The sequence below is a fragment of the Vipera berus genome (assembly GCF_964194415.1).
Source record: "Vipera berus genome assembly, chromosome: 2".
In the NCBI taxonomy this organism is placed as follows: Eukaryota; Metazoa; Chordata; class Lepidosauria; order Squamata; family Viperidae; genus Vipera; species Vipera berus.
This window is the reverse complement of record NC_138203.1, coordinates 254,929,866-254,953,916: the sequence shown is the minus strand read 5'-3', so window position 1 is coordinate 254,953,916 and position 24,051 is coordinate 254,929,866. Positions and strand designations below refer to the sequence as shown.

At 44.8% G+C, this 24,051-nt stretch overlaps 1 protein-coding gene across 2 annotated transcripts in view; it reads left to right on the top strand.

The window, feature by feature from the left end:
- Positions 1-6,839: 6,839 nt before the first annotated feature.
- The window catches only part of SLC25A26 (solute carrier family 25 member 26), a 150,739-nt gene continuing 133,527 nt past the window's right edge, over positions 6,840-24,051 (top strand). For both annotated transcript variants that reach the window (XM_081315923.1, XM_081315924.1), the window contains exons 1-3: positions 6,840-6,954; positions 17,441-17,597; positions 22,125-22,234. In XM_081315923.1, the coding sequence (XP_081172049.1) occupies positions 6,922-6,954; positions 17,441-17,597; positions 22,125-22,234 (300 nt within the window). In that variant the 5' untranslated portion in view covers positions 6,840-6,921. The remainder of the gene's footprint in view (positions 6,955-17,440; positions 17,598-22,124; positions 22,235-24,051) is intronic.

Sequence of the window (24,051 nt, the reverse complement as noted above, 5' to 3'; positions counted from 1 at the left end):
TTGCCATTTGTGACCTCTCCATCCACCCATGATCTCCTCTGACCACTGTGTAGCCTCCACCGGTCCTTCTCAGGCCTCCCCCAACCTGTGCAGGTTCTGATGGCCTCCCAACTCTGTAGTGCCTATCCATGGCACTACTACACTCCTTGTCTGGGACTCTTGCCTCTTCCCATTTAACAACCTGTGAGATCCTGGGGTTATGTTGGCAGCCAGGACTGCAATCACTAAATGATGAGGTCATGTGATACTATACTTTATGATTGCTTTGTAATGTATTAATGCAACGTTAAAGTGTAAAGTTAATAGTGCATGTTAATCTTGTGAGGTAAACAACCGTGACAGGAATACACGCAGCAGCTTTTGACAGCTGCCCAAACGGTATTTTCACATGGGATAAATTAACGCCCCAAATCCTGTCACCTAGAATTTTAAGATGGTCGACCTTTTTATCAGCTTACACATACAAACTAGTCCACAAACCAGGAAAAGAATTGGGCCACGCTGACGGACTCAGTAGGCTTCCCTTGCCGACCAAGGACCCCAACCCAGCCCCGGCAGGACACATCCTTGCAATCACGGAACTGCCGGAATGCCACTTATCCTCAAGGGACATTGCCTCGGCCACAGCCAAAGAGAAAACCATTAGCAGAGTCCTGCACTGGGTTACTGCCGGGTGGCCAGCTACTTGCCCAGGGCCAGAGTTCCAGCCATATTTTGCTAGGAAACAAGAGCTGTCATCCCACCGGGGGTGCATTCTATGGGGCAACAGAGTAGTAGTTCCGGAAAAACACAGACCACAAACATTACACACACTGCACGAAGGACACCCTGGAATGGTAAAGATGAAAGCCCTTGCGAGGAGCTATGTGTGGTGGCCAAGAATAGATAAAAACATTGAAGCCCATGTGGCAGGATGCTATCCCTGCCAACTAACAAGGCCAGACCCACCTCAGGCCCAAGTCCATAAATGGGAGACAACCAAGAACCCGTGGTCCCGGGTACACGTGGATTTTGCAGGGCCCTTTCAGGGGCAAACTTTTCTAATAGCAGTAGATAGCTATTCCAGGTGGCTGGAAGTCACTCCAGTCAATAGCATTACCACAGCCACCACGATACAGGTACTTAGGGGGCTTTTCACCACACATGGCCTCCCCGATGTTTTGGTCTCGGATAATGGGCCCCAATTTACTTCGCGTGAATTTCAGATATTCACCAGGATGAACTCTATTAGGCATGTTACGTCGGCTCCGTTCCATCCCTCGTCTAACGGTATGGCTGAGATTATGGTGAGGTCTACTAAAGATGCCCTAAGAAAAACCATCAAAGGGAACTGGCACCGACGATTAGCCCAGTTCTTATTAGCCCAACACACCACCCCCTACACTACCACGGGAAAATCTCCGGCGGAACTTCATTGGGGTCGACGACTAATCACCCGGCTGGACAGGATGCACCCTGACAGGTCTACCACCGAGGTAGAGCAACCCCTTCCGCAAAGATCCTTTAGGAATGGACAAACTGTTTGGGCAAGGAACTACGCAGGAGGACCTAAGTGGTTGCAAGGGGTTGTCATAGACCAAATGGGACCATTGTCATAACTTATTGAGACTGGCCAAAACGGGCACATCCGGCGTCACATCAATCAACTAAGAAAACGGAGCCCCCAATACACAACACAACCCGCAAGCCGTGGAACAGGGGAGGAAGGGGCCCAACAGGACCTAGACCTAACCAATAAGGCGTTACCGGCGATCGACCCTCAGCAACCACCAGAACAGGGGGAAGGGGAGCCAGGCGTTGAAACACCCCTGCGTTGCTCCGACCGAACAAGGAGACCACCAGCCTATCTTCACGACTATGAATGGGCAGGCGACAAACTACAACAGAGGGAGAGGACCGGAACCTGTTCGGGGAGGGGTAAGGGGTGTAATGTATTAATGCAACGTTAAAGTGTAAAGTTAATAGTGCATGTTTTATTTATTTTATTTATTTTATTAATATTTCTATACCGCCCTTCTCCCGAAGGACTCAGGGTTCACAGGGCAAGAATAAAATACAAAGTTACAAATATTAAAAGGAGATTAAATAGTTGCCCGTTAAAACAATTAATATACTACATTTATAAAAACCCCAAAAATACTACAATAAAAATACAAGAATAAAACCCCATCAATCCCTCATCAGGCCAGGCCGGCTTGTGCAAACAAAAACGTCTTCAGATCGCGGCGAAAGGAGCGAAGATCGGGCGCCATCTGGAGCTCTACCGGTAACTGATTCCATAGTTCCGGAGCGCCCACAGAGAAGGATCTCCCCCTGGGGGCCACCAATCGACATTCTCTGATCGGTGGCACCCTGAGGAGCCCCTCTCTGTGGGAACGCACAGGGCGCAGGGAGGCTGATGCCGGTAGCAGGTGTTCCCTGAGGTACTCCAGACCCCTGCCATGTAGGGCTTTAAACACCATTACTAGTACCTTGAATCTCACCCGGAAGACAACTGGTAACCAATGCAGCTCACAGAGCAGAGGTGTAACATGGGAGTATCGGGAGACTCCCAACACAACTCTCGTGGCTGCATTCTGTACCAGTTGGAGCCTCCGGGTGGTCCTCAAGGGCAGCCCCATGTAGAGAGCGTTGCAGTAGTCTAGACGAGAGGTCACGAGCGCATGAGTGACCGTGCATAAATCATCCCGGCTTAGATAGGGCCGCAACTGGCGCACCAGGCGAACCTGGGCGAAAGCCCCCCTAGTCACAGCCACTATGTGGTCTTCCAAGGTGAGCCGTGAATCTAGGAGGACTCCCAAGTTGCGAGCCCTATCTACAGGGGGTAGTAATTCACCCCCCATAGAAAGAGATGGAATATCCGAATAGACCCGGGATGAAGGTATGCAAAGCCACTCAGTCTTGTCGGGGTTGAGTTGAAGTCTGTTCCTCCCCATCCAGACCCGGACCGCCTCCAGGCAACGGGACATCACGTTGAGGGCATCACTGGGGTGGTTTGGGGTCGAAAGAAAAAGCTGGGTATCATCAGCATACTGATGATACCCAACTCCAAAACCACGAATGATCTCACCCAGCGGCTTCATATAGATGTTGAACAGGAGAGGCGAGAGGACCGACCCCTGAGGAACTCCACAAACGAGAGACTTCGCGGTCGACCTCTGCCCTCCTGTCAACACCGACTGCGAACGTCCCTGGAGATAGGAGGAGAACCACTGTAAAACCGTGCCTCCCACTCCCAATCCCCTGAGACGCCGCAGCAAGATACCATGGTCGATGGTATCGAAAGCCGCTGAGAGGTCTAATAGGACTAGAACAGAGGAATGTCCCCTGTCCCGAGCCCTCCAGAGATCATTCACCAGCACGACCAATGCCGTCTCCGTGCTGTACCCGGGCCTGAAACCCGATTGGTACGGGTCTAGATAATCCGCTTCATCCAGGACCAGAGGGAGCTGATGCGCCACCACACTCTCAACAACCTTCGCAAGAAAGCGAAGGTTGGAGACCGGACGAAAGTTGTTCAATACAGCTGGGTCCAAGGCAGGCTTCTTGAGGAGAGGCCTCACCACCGCCTCTTTCAAGACGGCAGGGAAGCTACCCTCACTCAAAGAAGCCGATATAACTGCCTGGAACCAGCTGCGCGTCCTCTCCCGGGCTGCATAAACCAGCCAGGAAGGGCACGGGTCCAATAAACATGTGGTGGAGCTCAGCCTCCCCATAATCCTGTCCACTTCCTCCGGAGTCACAGAATCAAACTCCTCCCAGGTGATATCGACAAGACCGCCCGTGTCCTGATCGTCAGACTCTGCCCAGTCAGAGTCCAGACCGGTCCGAATCCGAGCGATTTTGTCCGACAGATGTTGGTTAAACTCCTCGGCACGACCCTGCAAGGGTTCCTCCCTCACCTCTTGATTCAGGAGGGAGCGAGTCACCCTAAACAGGGCGGCCGGGCAATTATCTGCGGACGCGATAAGGGTGGCGAAGTAGTTAGACCTCGCCTCCCTTATCGCAGCGAGATAAGACCTAATGTAGGCTCTTAGTCGCAATCGGTCGGATTCGGATCGGCTGGATCTCCAACCGCTCTCTAGGCCCCGTCTCCGACGCTTCATCTCCCGGAGCTCCGCGGAGAACCATGGAGCTCGACGGGATCTGCACCGGGTCAGGGGCCGCAAGGGTACAACTCGGTCAAGAGCCTCAGTGGCTGTCCTTTCCCAGGCTTCCACTAAGGCATCTGCCGAGCTGTGAGCAAAGGAGGCAGGTGGGGACCCCAGCACCGCCTGGAACCTCTCGGGATCCATTAAGCGTCTGGGGCGGTACCATTTAATTGGTTCCACACACCCACGGCGGGGGGTGGCAAAACGGAAGACCAGCCGCAGGAGATAATGATCGGTCCATGACAGGGGCATAGCAATTGGAGAGCCCCCACCAAGATCATCTAACCACCGTCCAGATAAGAAAACTAAGTCAAGGGTGTGACCTCCCTCATGAGTCGGTCCCGAAATTACTTGCGTCAGGTCCATGGTCGTCATGGAAGCCATGAACTCCCGAGCCAACTCAGATGATCCTCCCAGCGATGGTAGATTGAAAACTATATGTTAATCTTGTGAGGTAAATAACCGTGACAGGAATACACGTGGCAGCTTTTGACAGCTGGCGAATGTGCAAGTGCGACAGCTGACAGCTCTCAGCTCAGCTCAAGCCACCTAATATGCAAGCGCAGCCGCCACAAGGAGTCCGAGCTGTCAAAGACCCGACGCAGCCGATTGGGGCAGCAGTTCAGGCGGGAGGAGAACGAACTGCTGATTGGTCTAGCCAGCCGGTGGCTAGCTATAAAAGGGCAGGAGCGGAGCAGATGATTGTCCGGTACCTCAATAAACAGTTGACTTAAGCCTGCTGTCTCCGAGTGGTCCCTGAGCGAGTCACTTCAGGTGCCTGGGTACTTGACTTGTGATGATAATGTCGCAGTGAGCCACAGTCATGTGATTGCCATTTGTGACCTCTCCATCCACCCATGATCTCCTCTGACCATTGTGTAGCCTTCACCGGTCCTTCTCAGGCCTCCCCCAACCTGTGCAGGTTCTGATGGCCTCCCAACTCTGTAGTGCCTATCCATGGCACTACTACACTCCTTGTCTGGGACTCTTGCCTCTTCCCATTTAACAACCTGTGAGATCCTGAGGTTATGATGGCAGCCAGGACTGCAATCACTAAATGATGAGGTCATGTGATACTGTACTTTATGATTGCTTTGCTTATCATAGCAATCCTGGTTCTAATTGCCATAGTAACCATGGGACTATTTGCACAGCTCCACCTGATGTTTAATTTACTATATCAAAGGTTGCAATTATGATTTATTAGGATCTTGCAAAATTTGTTTCAATGTTTCAGGCTCTTTATTTTTAAAAAAACAAATCATCAAAGGGAAATACTGATGTTCTGTGTTCTACCGCATTTAGGTTGTTACCATTCCCTTCCTTATGTTGTCATAAGGGATCTTTTCACAATATTGAATTCTTCTCCAAAGAATCTATGTATTCTTTTCAATATAAGACGTTGTAGTTGGAGGAAGCTAACCAACAGGCGAGAAAGTTTAGAGAGCAAAAGGCAGTGTATAAAGCAGCACATGGATATAGTTGAAGCAAGAATATAAAGGTATGGAGAAGCATAGAGAATGAGATTGGCAATTTTATTTTCTTCTCACATGCCTTTAATTTTTGTGGTTTGTTTTTACTGCTTTTCTGCCCTCTGCATAATATCTTACCTGGAACAGAAAAAGTGTTAATGGATATGTATTAATTTTAGTTTGTTGACACTACCACAGCCAGGTACCCACATATGTGTATGTGTATGTGCTAAGTACTGAAAATGCTGCTGCTCTAGAAAATGCATCTCTCCAACATGTACTGCAATCAAAACTAATTATGGGTTTTTTCCCCTCACAGATGGTTGTGCAACTAGCCTCTATCAGCTGTTTCCACCCTTTGTGGGTTGGGGGAAGGCTTTTGTAGGATTGTCCATGAATTAATTGAAGATTAACACCTTTAGATTATAGTAACATATCATTTATCAGCTTCAAGCAAGCAAAACAAATCCCCCTGTGTTATAATTAAATGTTATATCTCACATGTACTATTTCACTGCTGTCAATACATCTTTGTTTACAGAGAGAAAAAGTTTGGCTTTTTAACCTTTGGAAATGTTTATAACCAAAATAAAAGAAAATGAGCCAATTGGAAACATCAATGTTATTGAAGGAAAAAATAATAATTGCTCGCAATTTTAAACACTAAAAGGGAAACGTGGGATGTTTACAGCTACAATATCTGGGCTGCAAACACCTGCTCAATTATTCAGATTATCAGTATCCCTTTGCTGCCATTTCCTTTGTCGTTTGGAGCAGCTGTTTCTCAACCTCAGTTAACTTTTGAGATGTTTGGAGTCTTAAATGAAGGCTGGGGAATTCTGGGAGCTGAAGTCCACACATCTTAAGTTGTTGAACTCGAGAATCACTGATTTAGACAACGGAGCGGGAGAATTTGCTTACTTTCTCTGCATGTCTTACAAAGCATTTCTTCGCTATAGAAGCACTTGAAAAACGTGCCTTCTGTTGCACACAGGCAAAACTGAATATTGCATACAATATTTAGAAATCCCCACTCTCACGATTTGAGTAAACACATTTCCCCACACTTTCTCAATAACCACGCCCCTAATCCAATTCTGAATCGAGAAAAAACACGCGAAGTACTTATCTGAAGTACGCATGCGCCACTGGGACAAAAAAAAATATATGTCAGAGCTGCTAAGCTGCAACTGCTCACGTGATATTAAGGGAGGCGGGGAAAGCTTCCAATATGGCTGCGCCCATGAGAAGCAAGTTTGCAATGTAGTTGCCGTGTCTCGATGGTTTTCTGAGTACGCATGGATCGTGGAGATTTCTTAGTCTCTCTTGTGGTGAGTGAAGGAGACTTACAGTCCGCACTAGATAAACTTGATTATTTGTGGAAGATCCTTTGAAATGGCTTTCGGGACAAAATCTTTTAATTATTAATTTTAAACTGCATAGTCCTGTGCCTGCTAAACACTTTTGAAACCTCCATGATCGTCTGATTTTGTATAGGATCCTCACTCGGTGTGCAGGACATTTTGCTGACATCTTCACAGTTTAAAAAAAAGATCAAAAGGCATATATGCAAAGCCAAGATGAAGGGAAATGGAGCGAAAATGTGACAACTCCCAGTGGGAGTCTTTTTTTGCTACCATCTGGTGTCACCCGGATTTCTGCAGTTCAGAACTGGTAGCTTAATAAAAAGGATTAAAGAGATACACATTCTGTAGATACCGGGAATGGAACACATTGCAGTATTTTTAATTACTGGATTTGGACTGAATTCAGTTTCCTTTTGACACTGAACTTTTTTGATATTGAACAAATTTCCTAATCCTGCTGCTGCTAGCTGTCTTCCTGCAAAAGACCTGTTTAAAAATAATTTTTATATCAAATATGATAGATTCAGTCGATGGCTGCATTGTCTGGGTTCAAAAACTACTATGAATCCTGATTAATATTTTGATGAAAGACCATCAATGATTTGGGATTGCTAAAAAAAAGGATGTTGGAAAAAAAGCAATGTTATTTGTTTTGTTGCAGAGAAAACTTGCATGGATGTGTCTATGTAATCCCCTGAAACAGCTTGACTAGAAGACATCTTAATTATAAATAGATTACAAACACATGCACTTTAGGCTGTGCTTTAAAATGTATTAATAAAATTAATTTAGTTCCCTCCCAATGAATTGTATCTGAAGTTTGAATGAGAACTATAATTAATTGAATATATCCACTATTCAGCCTTCTGTATATTACTGTACTTAGAAGGCATTGAAAATTTAATGGGTTTATTCACTTAGAGCTTTGTGGTGTGATATTTCTTGCTTATTATTAAAATATCTGAATTCACTGTGGTATGACAGGTATATTGGAAAGAAAATATGTGTAAGATCATGCAATAGGTAGTGTCTTAGTCTTATAAAAATAATTTATTTGATTGATTGGTTCACTGATTTCTATAGCCACCAACTCAACCAAGTGACACTGGGTGGTTGATTTATCCATCCTGGCAATTGTTAACAGAGTTATATACCACGTTTCTTTTTGTACCAATTTTCCCTAAAACTAGCTTGGTATAAATGCTACTGACTTCTTCCATTGATCTGTGACTTTTGCTTCTTCAACATTTTGCATGCATTTAATCATATAGTTTATTATTTGCTCTGTCTCCATATCATGTTTAATTAGCAATTTGTAACTATGTGGCTTAATAAATGATTTTAATTCTTTGTAGGCATTTTAAATTCTGTCATCATTTTCAGTGTCCCTCCTTTCGTAAGATTGCTTTTTACTTTTCCGGTTGTTTACAAATACAATAACCATGGTAAATTTATTCCTTCATTAAGAAGAATCTGTTTCCTCAGTTTACATGTAGTCAATATATTGTTCAAAAGAATTATTGTTGTTGTGAAGTCATGTCCGACCCATCGTGACCCCATGGATAATGTTGCTCCAGGCCTTCCTGTCATCTATCATCTTCCGGAGTCCATTTAAGCTCAAGCCTACTGCTTCAGTGACTCCATCCAGCCACCTCATTCTCTGTCGGCCTCTTCTCTTGCCCTCAATCTTTCCCAGCATTAGGCTCTTCTCCAGTGAGTCCTTCCTTCTCACTAGGTGGCCAAAGTATTTGAGTTTCAACTTCAGGATCTGGCCTTCTAAAGAGCAGTCAGGGTTGATCTCCTCTAGGACTGACCAGTTTGAATGCCTTGTAGTCCAAGGGACTCGCAGGAGTCTTCTCCAGCACCATAGTTCAAAGGCCTCAATTCCTCGGCGCTCAGCCGTGGCCTTGACTATATGCACTTTTGTTGGCAGAGTGATATCTCTGCTTTTTAGTATGCTGTCTAGATTTGCAATAGCTTTCCTCCCCAGGAGCAAGCATCTTTTAATTGAGCATATTAAACCTTTTCTCAAAGATTCAGGTGTCTAAAACTGTCTCTTGCTGTCCAAAAATAATGAAATGGCATAAAAAATCCAGTTCTGCAAGGCTTTCTATTTCTCACTTTCAGAACTATAGAAGTAGTTTCAGAAAGGGTATCAATGTTCCTTTGCTATCTAAAAAATCATTACTGTTTTCCACAGTTAAAATAGGCATCCAGGTATTTGTACTCTGGCTGGTGCTCCATTAGCTACTTCATGAATTTAAATTACGTCTAAGATACAAAAGTTTCAAATCCAAAGAACCAATTAGTAACTTTTGATTCATGCTTTTGCCTGATGGCTAGATTAAAACCAGATCAATTTTCTTTTTCTTCTCTTAATCACTTGCTACAGATAAGAATTCTGATGGAGAAAGAGCTAAAAGGATAGGGAGTAGTGAAATCAATGCATGCAAAATAGCCAAGCAGATTAAAAGAGTAATTAACTTATTGATTAAAATTTTAACTGAAGCTAGTGAGCACTTTTTGAATGAGATATCATGGCTGAAGTTGACCATCCTTGACTTCTGCTGAAAAAGAACCCAATAATGCAAGGCAAACTAATTCTATGTCAACTAAAATTAATGACAGTTGCTTATTACTTTTGCATTTTTCTTTGATAAAGCCTTTGCTCATTCCTGAATTAGTGTTGGCGGTCATCCATCAGGATGTTGGACTATTTTGAGGTGCCACTGAGGGTTGTTGATGATACCTATCCCAGGACAGGTAAAGGATATAATAGAAGTATTGACCCAAGGACTGGATTCTGCAAGGATTGGATGGGATGGAGCTGACTTTAATTCCAATAAACAGAGGTGCTATGTTTTTTCAGAAACTATTTGGCCTTTGCCTGCTCCAGTTATAACTCTGGATGGGAAACAACTTTCCACTAAGAGCAGATTTGTGACTTGAGACACCTCTAGACTTACTGCTAGATAGGTAATTGCTTGTGGGGTTTTTCCCCAATTTGGGCTATTGAATAGCAGTTACCTACCAACTTATCACCTCTAAGATTGACTTCTACAGTGCCCTATGCTTGGGGTTGCCTTTGAAGACTACTCAGAAGCTGAGTAATGGTGATAAAAGAACATAAAAGCTATAGCACCCATTTTGGAGCCCCTGCATTAGCTTCCCGTAGCCTTCTGAGCATAATTCAGAATACCTTACTCTATAAAATTGTTTCATTGCCTAAACCAGTGATGGCGGACCTTTTAGAGACAGAGTGCCCAAACTGCAACCCAAAACCCGCTTACGTATCGTCGGGTGCCAGGTGGGCGTGGCCCATTGGGTGGTTGTGGCCCATTGGGTGGGTGTGGCTGTGGTGGTAACGGCAGAGTGGGTTGGACTAAAAAGTTCAATCAATCAATTCCAACTTTGCGAGATTTTTTTTTTCCGTGAGAAGTTGAAATTGATTGATTGATTGAACCTTCTTTTTTTTTGCACATGGTGGCAGAGGCCTAAAGTGAAAAGGTTTTATAAAACCCAGCTGAAGGCCTACTAGGACTGGGGTGATGGTGCGCATGCCTACTGCGTGCCACCTGTGGCACGTGTGCCATAGGTTCACCACCACGGGCCTAAACATTTGCAAAACTGCTTTTTTCAGAACTGATCCTTCTACTATGTTTGTCCCCAGATAGGATATTGAGAGTTTCTCCACTGCTGGAAATTTGGGGAGGAGTACCAGATCTTGATATTTTTCAGTTTGTGCTTGGCTCGTACTGCATTCAGGACGAAATTCAAAGTTGTGGTCTGCTGGAGAATTTTTAATTAAATGGCACTTCTAAAGTTAGTGTGACCATTTAATATGGATGTTGGGAACAGTTTTGTGATTTTGTTACTGATTTTAATTGTCTTAAGGGTTTTATTTTTTTTGTTTTCTAATTCATCATTAGTCGTCTTTTCATAAATATTACAGATTTTCACATAAGTAAAAGATTATAAGTAAAATTAAAAACAAAAGGATAAAAAAGAAGTAAAAAAGCAACTTACAATTTTACTTCTGCCATCTTTGTTTAACTTTGCTTAAGAGTTGAAGCGCACAAACCACAATCACATGACTGTAAGATGCTACAACAATTAGGTAGTTGCTAGCTGCCCAAGATGGCGGACGTGCTCGGTTGAGCTCCGTGTGGAGCTTCGGCAATTTTGCGACTCTTGGGAGTCCCACAGGAATGTTTTTCTTTCTGTGAAGGGTTTGGGTTGGGGGGTGAGGAGAAGCTTCTGGTGGCTGTCTCTGGAGCGGCTGTGCTGCTTGCCGTTGGCTCCGTGAGCCCTGGACTTTCGGAGGACCCTCAGCTGAGTCCGGAGGAGTTTTGAAGGGCCTGGTGGGCCCGGAAGATCTTAGCAGAGCCCCGTGCTGTGTGGCGCCGACCAGCTGACTGTCGGTGCCGCGGGGGCTCAGCGAAGCCCGATGGAGTCTGCCGGAGGGCCCGGGAAAACCCAGAAGAACCCGGTGGAGCCCTGCTCTGTGCGGCGCCGACCAGCTGATTGTCGGTGCTGTGGGAGCCGCGGGAGCCCAGTGAAGCCTAGCGAAGCCGGTGGAGCTTGGCGTCGGCGCTGCTATGGTGCTGCCGGGGTCTGGTGGAGCTTCGCGGAGCCTGGGACAACTCGGCGGAGCTTGGCAGAGCCTTCCAGCTGCTTGGAGGAGCAGCGTGCTGGCTGATTGATGGTCGGTATTATCGAATCGCGGCTTGGAGCAGCGTCAGCGTTGAAGTGCTGGAGTGGTGGAGATGCTTGCTGGTTGGCGTCTGAGACGGCTGGCGGCGAGGGGAGTTGGAGTTCCGCGACCGCTCCGGTATGGTGACCATGGCCTGGTGGTGGAATGCGGACGCTTATGCCTTGGATGTTTGCGAGGCACAAATTAGTTTCTGCGCCGCCAGAAATTGACTAAACCATGTTTTGTGGCCCTGTTAAAGTACTATGGGTCCTGGTTTCCTCCTCTATTGGCCTGACTATCATCTGGTCCTTCCCATGACACGAAAATGAACTTTGTAACTGGAGCTTCTCTTACCATTTTGTGACTCTACAGGCTCTTTAGCCCCAATTTATCTCACTGACTCTTTTGCCCTAATGCCCCCTTTCCTCTCCCCTATGGTTTTGGAAGGCCTGGGTGTAAAACCACTGTGGGAGAGTGGTTAGGTTTTTCCAGCTGCTACCTTCCTAGAGGTGAGAGCTCTAGGCGGTATCGCCTTCCCCGGTTGTATGTTCCATGCTGCTCCTCGGTCCTGACTGTCGTGAGAGGGCGGGTATTGATCTGTTCCGGGGTTACCCAGCTCTAGTGGCAGTGGAGCTGGGTTTGCAGTCTGGACACTCTCCTTCTATCTTAAGATCCTCCCGTTTCGATCTGGGTCTGCCTTTTTTGCCGGATTTGCTTAACAATTACTATGTGCCTTAATTACCCTAGCACGGTTTTGTTCGCCCTCAGGGGGGGGGGCATCCTGGGTGTGACCCACCTCACTCTCCACTCTGCCTCTTGATGAAGGGCCTGATTGTTGGGACCCTGAGAGATGGCTGGGCAGGGACAGGGGCCTCCAGCATAAATTTAATAAGAGGCCCCTGGTTACTTTTTAGTCAAATTCTTTGTGGGGTTAGGGAGGGGGGAGGGTTGTGGTTGGTTGGAAATGGGGGGTAATCCACCAACTGTTGTTCAGGCCAGGTCTGGGATCTATCGCGGGGGGAGGAGCCGGGGTTGGCTGTCTCCGGAGCTCTGGAGCGGGTCGTGGGACTACCTATTCCCACCATGTTAGGGAATGGCAGCAGGTGTACGAACAGAGGGCCGTATCGACATCCGGGAGGGCATCTCCGCTATTTACAAGCGGTAAGGCGCTCCAACCCTCTGCTTTCACCCTGAGGTCCCAGGAGCGAGGATGTGCAGCCACCTGAGCTCCGGCTGGTGTACTTGAATGCCAGGTCTGTTGTCAATAAGGCTCCTCTCATCCAGGATCTGGTTGAGGGTGAGCATGCGGACCTGGCTTGCATCACGGAGACTTGGTTGGGCCCAGAGGGTGGTATCCCTCTGGTTGATCTTTGCCCACCAGGTTTCCGGGTACTGCATCGGCCTCGGGCTCAGGGTAGGGGCGGGGGAATGGCGGTGGTTATGAGGGAGACCTTGTGTCCGCAGGAGGCCACCGTTCCCCAGATAGTCGGGTGTGAGTCTCTCTTTCTGAGATGTGGTCCTAGGGCGCAGTTGGGCTTGCTGCTGGTGTACCTTTCGCCTAGTCGCGTGGCAGCAGCCCTGCCTGAGCTTCTCGATATCCTATCGGGGCTGGTAATTGAGTTCCCCAAACTTATGGTTTTGGGTGACTTCAATCTACCATCCCTGGGAGGATCATCTGAGTTAGCTCGGGAGTTCATGGCTTCCATGACGGCCATGGACCTGACACAAGTAATTCATGGACCGACTCATGTGGGAGGCCACATCCTTGATTTGGTTTTTCTATCTGGACAGTGGTTAGATGATCTTGGTGGGGGGCTTCCCAATTGTTATGCCCCTGTCATGGACCGACCATCATCTCCTGCGGCTGGTCTTCCGTTTTGCCACTCCCCGCCGTGGGTGTGTGGAACCAACTAGATGGTTCCACCCCAGGCGCTTAATGGACCCTGAGAGGTTCCAGGCAGCGCTGGGGTCCCCACCTGCCTCCTTTGCTCACAGCTCGGCGGATGCCTTAGTGGAAGCCTGGGAAAGGGCAGCCACGGAGGCACTTGACCGAGTTGTACCCTTGCGGCCACTGACCCGGTGCAGATCCCAGCGGGCTCCATGGTTTTCCACGGAGCTCCGGGAGATGAAGCGTCGGAGACGGGGCCTAGAGATCCAGCCGATCTGAATCCGACCGATTGCGACTAAGAACCTGTATTAGGTCTTACCTCGCAGCAATAAGGGTGGCGAGGTCTAATCACTTCGCTACCCTTATCGCGTCCGCAGATAATCGCCCGGCCGCCCTGTTCAGGGTGACCCACTCCCTCCTTAATCAGGAGGTGAGGGAGGAACCCTTGCAGGGTCGTGCCGAGGAGTTTAGTCAACATCTGTCAGACAAAATCGCTCGGATTCGGACCGGTTTGGACTCCAACTGGCGATCAGGACACGGGTGGTCTTGTCGATGTTATCTGGGAGGAGTTCGATCCTGTGACTCCAGAGGAAGTGGACAAGATTATGGGGAGGCTGAGCTCCACCACATGTTTATTGGACCCGTGCCCTTCCTGGCTGGTGTATGCGGCTCGGGAGGGGACACGAGGCTGGTTCCAGGTGGTTATATCTGCCTCTTTGAGTGAGGGTAGTTTCCCCGCCGTCTTGAAGGAGGCGGTGGTGAGACCTCTCCTCAAGAAGCCTGCCTTGGACCCAGCTGTGTTGAATAACTTTCGTCCGGTCTCCAACCTTTGCTTTCTTGCGAAGGTTGTTGAGAGTGTGGTGGCGCATCAGCTCCCTCTGGTTCTGGATGAAGCGGATTATCTAGACCCACACCAATCGGGTTTCAGGCCCGAGTACAGCACGGAGACGGCATTGGTCGCTCTGGTGAATGATCCCTGGAGGGCTTGGGACAGGGGATATTCCTCTGTCCTAGTCCTATTAGACCTCTCAGCGGCTTTCGATACCATCAACCATGGTATTCTGCTGCGGCGTCTCAGGGGATTGGGAGTGGGAGGCACAGTTCTTCAGTGGTTCTCCTCCTATCTCCTGGGACGTTCGCAGTCAGTGTTGGCAGGCGGGCAGAAGTCGACCTCGAGGCCTCTCGCTTGTGGAGTTCCTCAGGGGTCGGTCCTCTCGCCTCTCCTGTTCAACATCTACATGAAACTGCTGGGTGAGATCATTCGTGGCTTTGGAGTTGGGTATCATCAGTGTGCTGATGATACCCAGCTTTTTATTTTGACCCCAAACCACCCCAGTGATGCCCTCGACGTGATGTCCCGTTGCCTGGAGGCGGTTCGGGTCTGGATGGGGAGGAACAGGCTTCGACTCAACCCTGATAAGACTGAGTGGCTGTGCGTATCAGCATCTCGGGATATTCAGAATATTCCATCTCTTTCTATGGGGGGTGAGTAGATAGGGCTCGCAACCTGGGAGTCCTCCTAGATTCACAGCTTTCTTTAGAAGACCATATAGTAACTGTGACTGGGGGGCCTTCGCCCAGGTTCGCCTGGTGCACCAGTTGCGACCCTATCTAGACCGGGATGCCCTGCGTACGGTCACTCATGCGCTCGTGACCTCTCGTTTAGACTACTGCAACGCTCTCTACATGGGGCTGCCCTTGAGGACCACTCGGAGGCTCCAACTGGTACAGAATGCAGCCGCGAGAGTTGTGCTGGGAGCTTCCCGATACTCCCATGTTATACTTCTGCTCCATGAGCTGCATTGGCTCCCAGTTGTCTTCCGGGTGAGATTCAAGGTGCTGGTAATGGTCTTTAAAGCCCTACATGTCATGGGTCTGGAGTACCTTAGGGATCACCTGCTGCTGGCATCAACTTCCCTCCGCCCTGTGCGCTCCCTCCTCAGGGTGCCACCGGTCAGAGAATGTCGTGTGGTGGCCCCCAGGGGGAGGTCCTTCTCTGTGGGCGCGCCGGATTTGTGGAACCGTTTGCCGGTTGAGCTCTGGATGGCTCCCGACCTTCGCTCCTTCCGACGCGATCTGAAGACCTACTTGTTCGAACAAGCCGGCATGGCCTGATGGGTGATGGGTTTGGATTTTAATATTGTTTTAATGTATTTTAACTTATTGTTGTTAGTTTCTGGGCACCCTGTTTAATCTCTTTTAATATTTGTATTTTTGTACTTTTATATGTTTGCCCTGTTCACCGCCCTGAGTCCTTCGGGAGAAGGGCGGTATACAAATAAAATTATTATTATTATTATTAAATGTGTGGCAGTTGTGAGGAGCCCGATGGTAACCATGTGAATGCAAGTTGTTGCAGAGGATGTAAATGTGAGGACTGGCTGCAAAGCTGGCTTTTTTTAACATTATTGTAATTTAGAACAATCACTAAATGGGGCTGTCAATAAGTGAGGACTACCTGTACTGCAGTAAACTCTTGATTGCTGGCAGTTGAAGTTAACATTTGGGGTTGCGTGATGCAAGGCTCATGGTGAATGAGTTGTTTATACTAAATGTGCTATACTTTGGGGCGCATGGTAACTAAGTCTGTTTTCAGACTTAAGACTAAAGGTACTTTTCCAAAAGGCAACTGGACTTTTTCAGCGTTAACACTCTGCAGATGACTTCAAAGAATATAAATCCTTCCATTCCCTACTTTCCCTTCTTGGATGAGAAACAAAATGTTTGAAGACCGCCCAGAGTTACTATGTGGTAAGATGGGTGGCCAATACATTTTATAAATAAATGAACCAAGAAAGACTAATTGCCTTTTGGAGAAGCACCTTTGGAACAACCATGACCTGGATGATTGAGAATCTTCAGAGACTTAAGAATAGATTTATAAAAATATTTCTTGTTTCAGAAAGGTGAAAAATCTTGCAAATTATATACGGCAGTGGTGATAAATTTTGTCTGCATGAAAAATACATTTAAAGCCTGGGGCCTTAATCTGATGCTCTTCACCCACCCACTTTATTGAAGTTACACTTTTTGTTCCTTAAATCTCTCCTCTGTCCCAAATGAGACAGAAGCAATAAGCAGACACTTTATAATTTAGGCTTAGCGCAATGTTGTCCCTAGATAAATGTTAGCTATCTGATCACATCTTGTGGTTATTAGTGCCGCATATTTATATTTCAGAACTGTTTCTTGTGCTAATGGCACATCATGTTGACATCATGTTTGCATATTGTAATGAGCTTTCCTGAATTTTACCATCAATATTGGAATAGCTGGTTTGCTTCTGTCATTTCATCCAAACTAGAAAAGAGCAATTATGTCCAAATGAAGTAATGATAAAATGTGGAGTTAATGATTTTTCTTCCCAAATGACACTATTTAAATCAATAACTTTCATTTACCGGTATTTTATTTTCAAATATTCAGTATAGGTACCTACTTCTGGGACTGTCATTCCCACATATCCTGTTGTATCATACTGGAAAGCATTTTTAATTTGTTTCCATGTTTTGTCATTTTTACTCTAAACCACCTTTTAGATAAATCAGAGTGGGACAATAATAATTCTGTATAGCTATAAGTTAAATATTAATTGAACTTTCATTCTCCAGCATTAATAATTATTCTTCTTAATTTTTGTTTTGCTTGAAAAATTGGCTCCTTGATTCCGAATCTGAAAATGATGACGTGGAATTACTTAGTAGCCCAGAACAGAATAGGAACTTAGATACTGGGCTGTCTGTATCAAAGACTGATTTTCAAATAAATTGGCTTATTTAGTGTACTCTTCATTTCTGACAAATCATTGGGTTTCCCCCCCCCCTGATATTAATAATGCTTTTTCTTGTTTGTTTCTTTATTTTTTAAAGGCTGGCGGGCTGGCTGGTGTGTGTGTGGATCTGACATTATTTCCTTTGGATACAGTCAAAACTAGATTGCAGAGTCCTCAAGGACTTAAAAAGGCTGGTGGTTTCCGTGGCATTTATGCTGGAGTTCCTTCTGCTGCCATAGGATCTTTTCCAAATGGTAAGACATTCTGTGCAACTTTCTTTCCCAGTTTTATTCTACACTGGCCTCCCTCTAACTGACCAAAGGAGCTTTGCCAAAAGGCAACTGGACTTTCTTGATTTTTTTCCTTGAAAACGTTTTGCTTCTCACCTGAGAGGCTTCTTCAGTTCCAACTGAATGGTGGGGGATGGAAGGATTCCAGATAGGAAGAAGGACGTTTTTCATTTGGGAGCCTCTTCTCCTAATGAAAAAAAAGGCAAGCAGGAGGCCTTGAATTCTAATTCCACCTTCGGCATGAAAAACTGGCTGGATGACTTTGGGCCTGTCACTCTCTCCCAGCCCATCCTACCTCACAGGTTTGTCGTTGCTGTTGGGAAACTAGGAGAACGTTTGCTGCCTTGAGTTATTTGTAAACAATAATAAAAGTGGGATAAAAGTGCCTCAAACTCTGAGATGGGCGGCATATAAATTTAATAAATAAAAACAATGAATGAAAGTCAAATCAATAATAATAACATACTCCTGCTGATAGAACTGTCACATTTTAGAGAAGAAACAGTTTTATTGCACAAGTGGGTGTCTGTTTTGGACAATGTAAGGGTCTCATCCTTTTTGATGTAGATATCTGACTTTCTAACTTCCTTAAACTTAAATTGCTTTTTAATTTCGATGAATACAATGGTGTTATCATTGTTTCTAAGCTTTGTCTTCCGAAGGTGGATGTTAACATAGATTTATAGAATCATCCTCAGGCATCTTTTAAACTTACTGAGCTCTTCTCAACTTACTAATTTTTCTGTTTCTTTTTTTTAATCTTCTATCTCCTTATCTTCTTTTGGAGAAGATAAGCATCTTTTGTTTAGCCACAGAGGGCAACAGAGGTAGCCCTAAAACAGAATTAGCAACTGTTCCTTTTGACACGTCCACTATTTTTCTCTTACACCATTTGTATTTTTAAATTCTGACCTTTGTCCTATTTTTATGGTTACAGACAAATGTACTTGAAGAGTAAATTACTGCAGAGTTACAGAAAGCCACCTTTAATATTGGGGAAACAGATATTTTGATTTTCGTTTTTGCCAGTGTGAAATACTGCTGCCAATTCATAATGCAGTCTTTCATTTTATGCTGCTTCTTTAGAACACTTCACTTAGAAGAAGAAAAAAAAATAAGATATTTAAAATAACACTTGACTGAATTGGGTTGAATTGCAAAATTGCTTATGCAGGGCTTTTTTTCTCATAGAACGCTCAGAACGGAGTTCCGGCACCTTTTTTGGATGGAACCTTGTAGGTTAGGCAAGGCAGGTTGTATGACATGTGTGAGTTCCGGCACCTTTTTCTTTTACAAAAAAAGCACTGTGCTTATGTATGTGCTTTCTGAAGCAGAAGTCCTAAAAAACATAAGAGGTGGAAAAAGACATGGGTTTTGATTTGATGCAAGAAGTAAAAATGGTTTATATGTATTCATTTTTACCTTTATGTTTTGCTTTGTTTTTTGTTTTCTTTGTCTCAGAAGTTCCCATGCTAAATCCTTCAATGGCTTTTTTAAATTTAGGGAAGTTTCTAAGCTAGTTTGGGGATTCATTGAATGGAATAAGTGATTGAAATAAAGTAACATGTTGCATTGGTGAGTCGTTGGGACTTCTAGTCTCATCTCTTAGATCTACAAAAGTATTGTGTAGAATTTTTTACATTTTATGTCCACATCAACAAAATGTGCTGCTACCTGAAGGACTTACATTAGATTTAGATATTCTCTCCTTGGAGTAAGAGCACCACTGGTATTTTTCTCTTAAAATAAGGTAGGATTCAATGCTTTGGATCTGAAGTTCTGCAGGTGAGTGATAGTTGGTGAATGATGGGCTAGCACTGATGATGTTACCTAGTTTGGTAATGAAATGTCTGCAAGAAAACCATCAAGCTCAAAGAGCACCAAGGACAGTTCCTTCCTGAGTTACAAATATTAAGATTAGATTAAGATAACCTTTATTGTCATTGTTTATTTACTATGAGCACACTGGCCCACATTAAAAATGAAATTCTGTTGCTCACTCTCAAAAGAAAGTATATATCTACCCATACACATACATAACACACACATACACCTTCTATATACATACATACATACATACATACATACATACATACATATCCATAGCAGAAAGAGGAAACTTGACAGACAGTTCACAAGATTGATGCTCTATGGAACAAAACTGTGTCTGAATCTGGATGTTCTGCTTCGGATACCCCGGAGCCTCCTCCCAGAAGGTAACAAGGCAAACAGGTTGTGAAGAGGATGTGTAGTGTCCCAGGCAATCTTGCAGACCCTGCTCAAGCAACGCTTCTGTGCTATGTCCTGGATGGAAGGGAGTGAACTGTCAATGATCTTTTCTGCCATCCTCACCACTCTCTGTACTGCCTGTCTGAAGCAGTGATGCTTCCAAACTAGAGTGTGATGCTGTATGACAGGATGTTCTCCATCGTCCCTCGGTAGAAAGTGGTAAGGACAGGGGAAGGAAGATGTGCTTTTCTCATGCGGCGCAAAAAATGCAGGCACTGCTTTGCCCACATCACCAGGGTCTCGCTGTTCAGCGACCAAGCCAGCCTACTCTGCATACCCAGAAATTTGATGCTGCTAACCACTTCCATAGGAGAATCATTATTCTCTTCTGTTGGAATAATTCTTATGTCATGCAGTACAAGTCTGCCTTCTCTGGAGCATGGATTGGGTTCAAGGCCTGTTTTCCTGGAATTACATGTTTGGTCCAGGAAAAAAAGTAGCTTCTCTAAGGAACCGTTGACAAATGTCACACAGATCCCATACCTGCTCTGAAACACAATTTTGGCCTTGGATCCAAAGTGCTGTTTGTATGTACAATTGTTCTTTGACTTACATTTAGCGACTTGTCAGAGTCACAACAGCACTGAAAAAACCTGACTTACGGCTGGTCCTCGCACTTATGATCATCACAGAATTCCCCATGGTCACATGATCAAAATTTGGGCTCTTGACAACCAGCCTGTATATGATGTTGAAAATAGAAAGAGTACAGAGAAGAGCAACAAAGATGATTAGGGGACTGGAGGCTGAAACATATAGGGAATGGTTGCTGGAATTGGGTATGTCTAGTTTAATGAAGAGAAGGATGAAGGGTGATATGACAGCAGTGTTCCAATATCTCAGGGGCTGCCACAAAGAAGAGGGAGTCAAGCTATTCTCCAAAGCACCTGAAGGCAGGACAAGAAGCAATGGAAGGAAGATAAACGAGAAGCAACCTAGAACTAAGGAGAAATTTCCTAACAGTCAGAACAATTAATCAGTAGAACAACCTGCCTCCAGAAGCTGTGAATGCTCCAACACTGGAAGTTTTTAAAAAGAGACTGGACAGCCATTTGTCTGAAATGGTATAGGTTTCCTACCTGAGCAGGGGGTTGATCTAGATGACCTCCAAGGTCCCCTTCAACATTATTATTATTATTATTATTATTATTATTATTATTATTATTATTATTATTATTATTATTATTATTATTATTTACTATAGTTGCAGCATCCTGGGATCATCAGATTGCTGTTTGCGACCTTCCCAGATGGCTTCTAATAATCAAAGTCAATTGGAGAAGACAGATTTGCTTAATGCCCGTGCGATCCAGTGACTCAAAAAAAAAAATCAGGCTGACTCACTTAACAATCAACTTGCTTAGCAATGGAAATTCTGCCTGAGCAGGGGTTTGGACTAGATGACCTCTAAGGTCCCTTCCAACTTTACTATTATGATTATGATTATGAAGTCGAGGATTTCCTGAAGTTAATTGTATTAAATTCATATTGCTGCCCCTCTCACTGTAGCGACAATGGGCAGCTAAGAAATGCTAAAAATACTGTACAAAATAACAGGAGAAACCAGTATATCTGGAGACTCCTAACTCTCAAAGTCACTCAGTCTTACTAGGGTTCAGCTGAAAGCTGTTCTTCCCGATCCAGGACTTCACAGCCTCCACATGTCAAGAAAGCATCACACAATTGGCCCCCAAATGTTGCACTTTTTGTTTTTTGGTATTTGTTGTATTTCCAAGAAGACAATCATTTGGTTTTTCTAGTTGTCTTATCATGTCTCCTTATTTTAAACTTACCATTTTTAGTTTTGTCATTTTTGGATCCTGCTGACTTGGAAAAAAAAAGAAAAAAGAAAGGTTGGGTTACTGAAATTCCATCTCTGGAAGATTGTATGTAAGAGACAGCAGGGGACCTAGCCATCTTTGTTGTTGGATATGTCAGACAATTTGACAACATGATGAGGATTATCATAGAGAAGTCTTGCTCCTTCGCAAAAAGACTATCATAGCAGCATGGCTGGTTAAAAAAAACTGGAATGGAGGGAGAGATGCCTGATATTATGGAAAATATTTGTAAATATGATGGTTCCTACAAGCAAGATGGTTCCATCTTCTTCTTTTGATATTTACTGTATATTGTACAAACATTGTATGTAATCATAAGGACCCTTAGGGGATTTAAAAGACATTCTATTTTGTATTTCAGCTGCTGCCTTTTTTGTCACTTATGAATACACGAAGGCTGTCCTGCACACAGGTGCTTCTCCATATTTTGCTCCAATAATTCACATGATGGCTGCCTCCTTTGGAGAAGTAGTAAGTAAAAGTTTATATTTAGTGAAATGTACTTAAACAACCCCATTGTTATGATTTTTCCTACCTTCTGGAATAACTGGGTAGTAATGTGTAAGATGATTATATAACATAAAAATAATTAAAGCATACACTCGTGTCAGTGTATTTAGCAGCTACATCTCAATTCTAAGTAGACAGCTACACTCAATTCCAGATAGAGTAGGTAGGATTGTAGAAGATAACTAAAATTCAGTAGCACAGGGTCAACTGTGTCTCCTAGAAGAAAGATCCATAACTGTGGTTCTTCTATGAAATGGCCTTGTCTTAAATCACTACCCCACAAGGTACATCAGCATAATAGGACAACAGCAGTAATAAAACACGGATGTATGAATACCGAGAAAGACATATATATCTACTGTATCATTACAATGGCCCTTCTGTGAAGCTGTTAAGAGTATGGATAAATCAATCCATGCAATTCTATTTTAGGAATGGCTGTGTTGATAGCCTAGTTCAGTGGTGTCAAACTTGCCACGTCACGTGATGTGTCACTATGTATCGTGACTTTTTTTTCCATTGCCGGCAATGGGGTGGGTGTGGTTTCGCCATGATGCATCCAGCCCGCAGGCCGGCAGTTTGACACCTCTGGCCTAGTTTAATGTTTTTCAACTTCAGCAACTTTAAGTTGTGTGGACTTCAACTCCCACAATTCCACAGCCAGTATGTTAGTTGAAGAATTCGGGGAGTTGAAGTCCACATATCTTAAAAGTTATTGAGGTTGAAAAACATTGGCCTGGTTGAAAATCTGCAATGCCTCTTCTTATTACTAAGGCTATCTATACTTTGGAAAATAACTTTGTGCTAAAGAGAGATATATGGACCACTTTCTTCCCACCAATAAGCATCCTCCAGGAAGAGACCACCCACCCACAGTATAGCCCACTTCAGCTTATTGGATATCAATATTACCTCCATATACTTGCCTGGCCATTTAGTTAGAACAGACAAATGGTAGATGGGTGATAATTTTTCTTCTCTAACTTACTGGTTGCCATTAGCTGTGCCAGGAACCTGGAGCCATGGTGTGCTGGTCTCAGAGCTGGCACAAGTGGATGAGAATTTCTCATTCCCTTCTCCCCTGCCAAATGCTATTGAACTGTCTTTGATTGATTCGTCTTTGTGACCCAAATTACACACAAAAGGGTAAAAATTGTAATTATAGCTTTATTGATTAGTCATTAAACTTTAATCAAGCCATAACCACAGGAAAAGACTATTATTTGGTAAGCAGGCCTCAACTTTCAGCACCGCTTCCCTCCCCACGCTTTAATTGTTGTTGGACTGTAACAAATGGCTGGTATAGAGATATGTAGTAATAAGATGCAGGCACAAGCTTAGGTTCCTGTGAAATTGCTGTTTTATGTTCTCAGAGTGTCTAGTGCATTGCAAAATCATGGCCCTGCTCTATAGATTGCTCTGATTGAGCTGGATAGGATAGCAGGCTTTTTTATTGGCAGCTCCTTGTGAATTCTCATCAGGAGAGAGCTGACTTCTATTTTGCAGCTTGTTGGAGAAGAAACAGGCAAGTGATCCTTGAAACTGCTCAACTACGAATTGCAAGGCTCTCTATTTTAAGGAGGCTCCACGGCTGAGTGATCCAGAGCATGCTTTGCCTACAGAAGGTCCCAGATGGCTTGGGATCTGCCTGAAACCCAGGGAGTTATTATATAGGTAGTCCTCAATTTACGATCACAGTTGAGCCCAAACTTTCTGCTGCTAAGTGAGACCATTGTTAAGTGAGTTTTGCCGCATTGTAGACCTTTCTTGCCACAGTA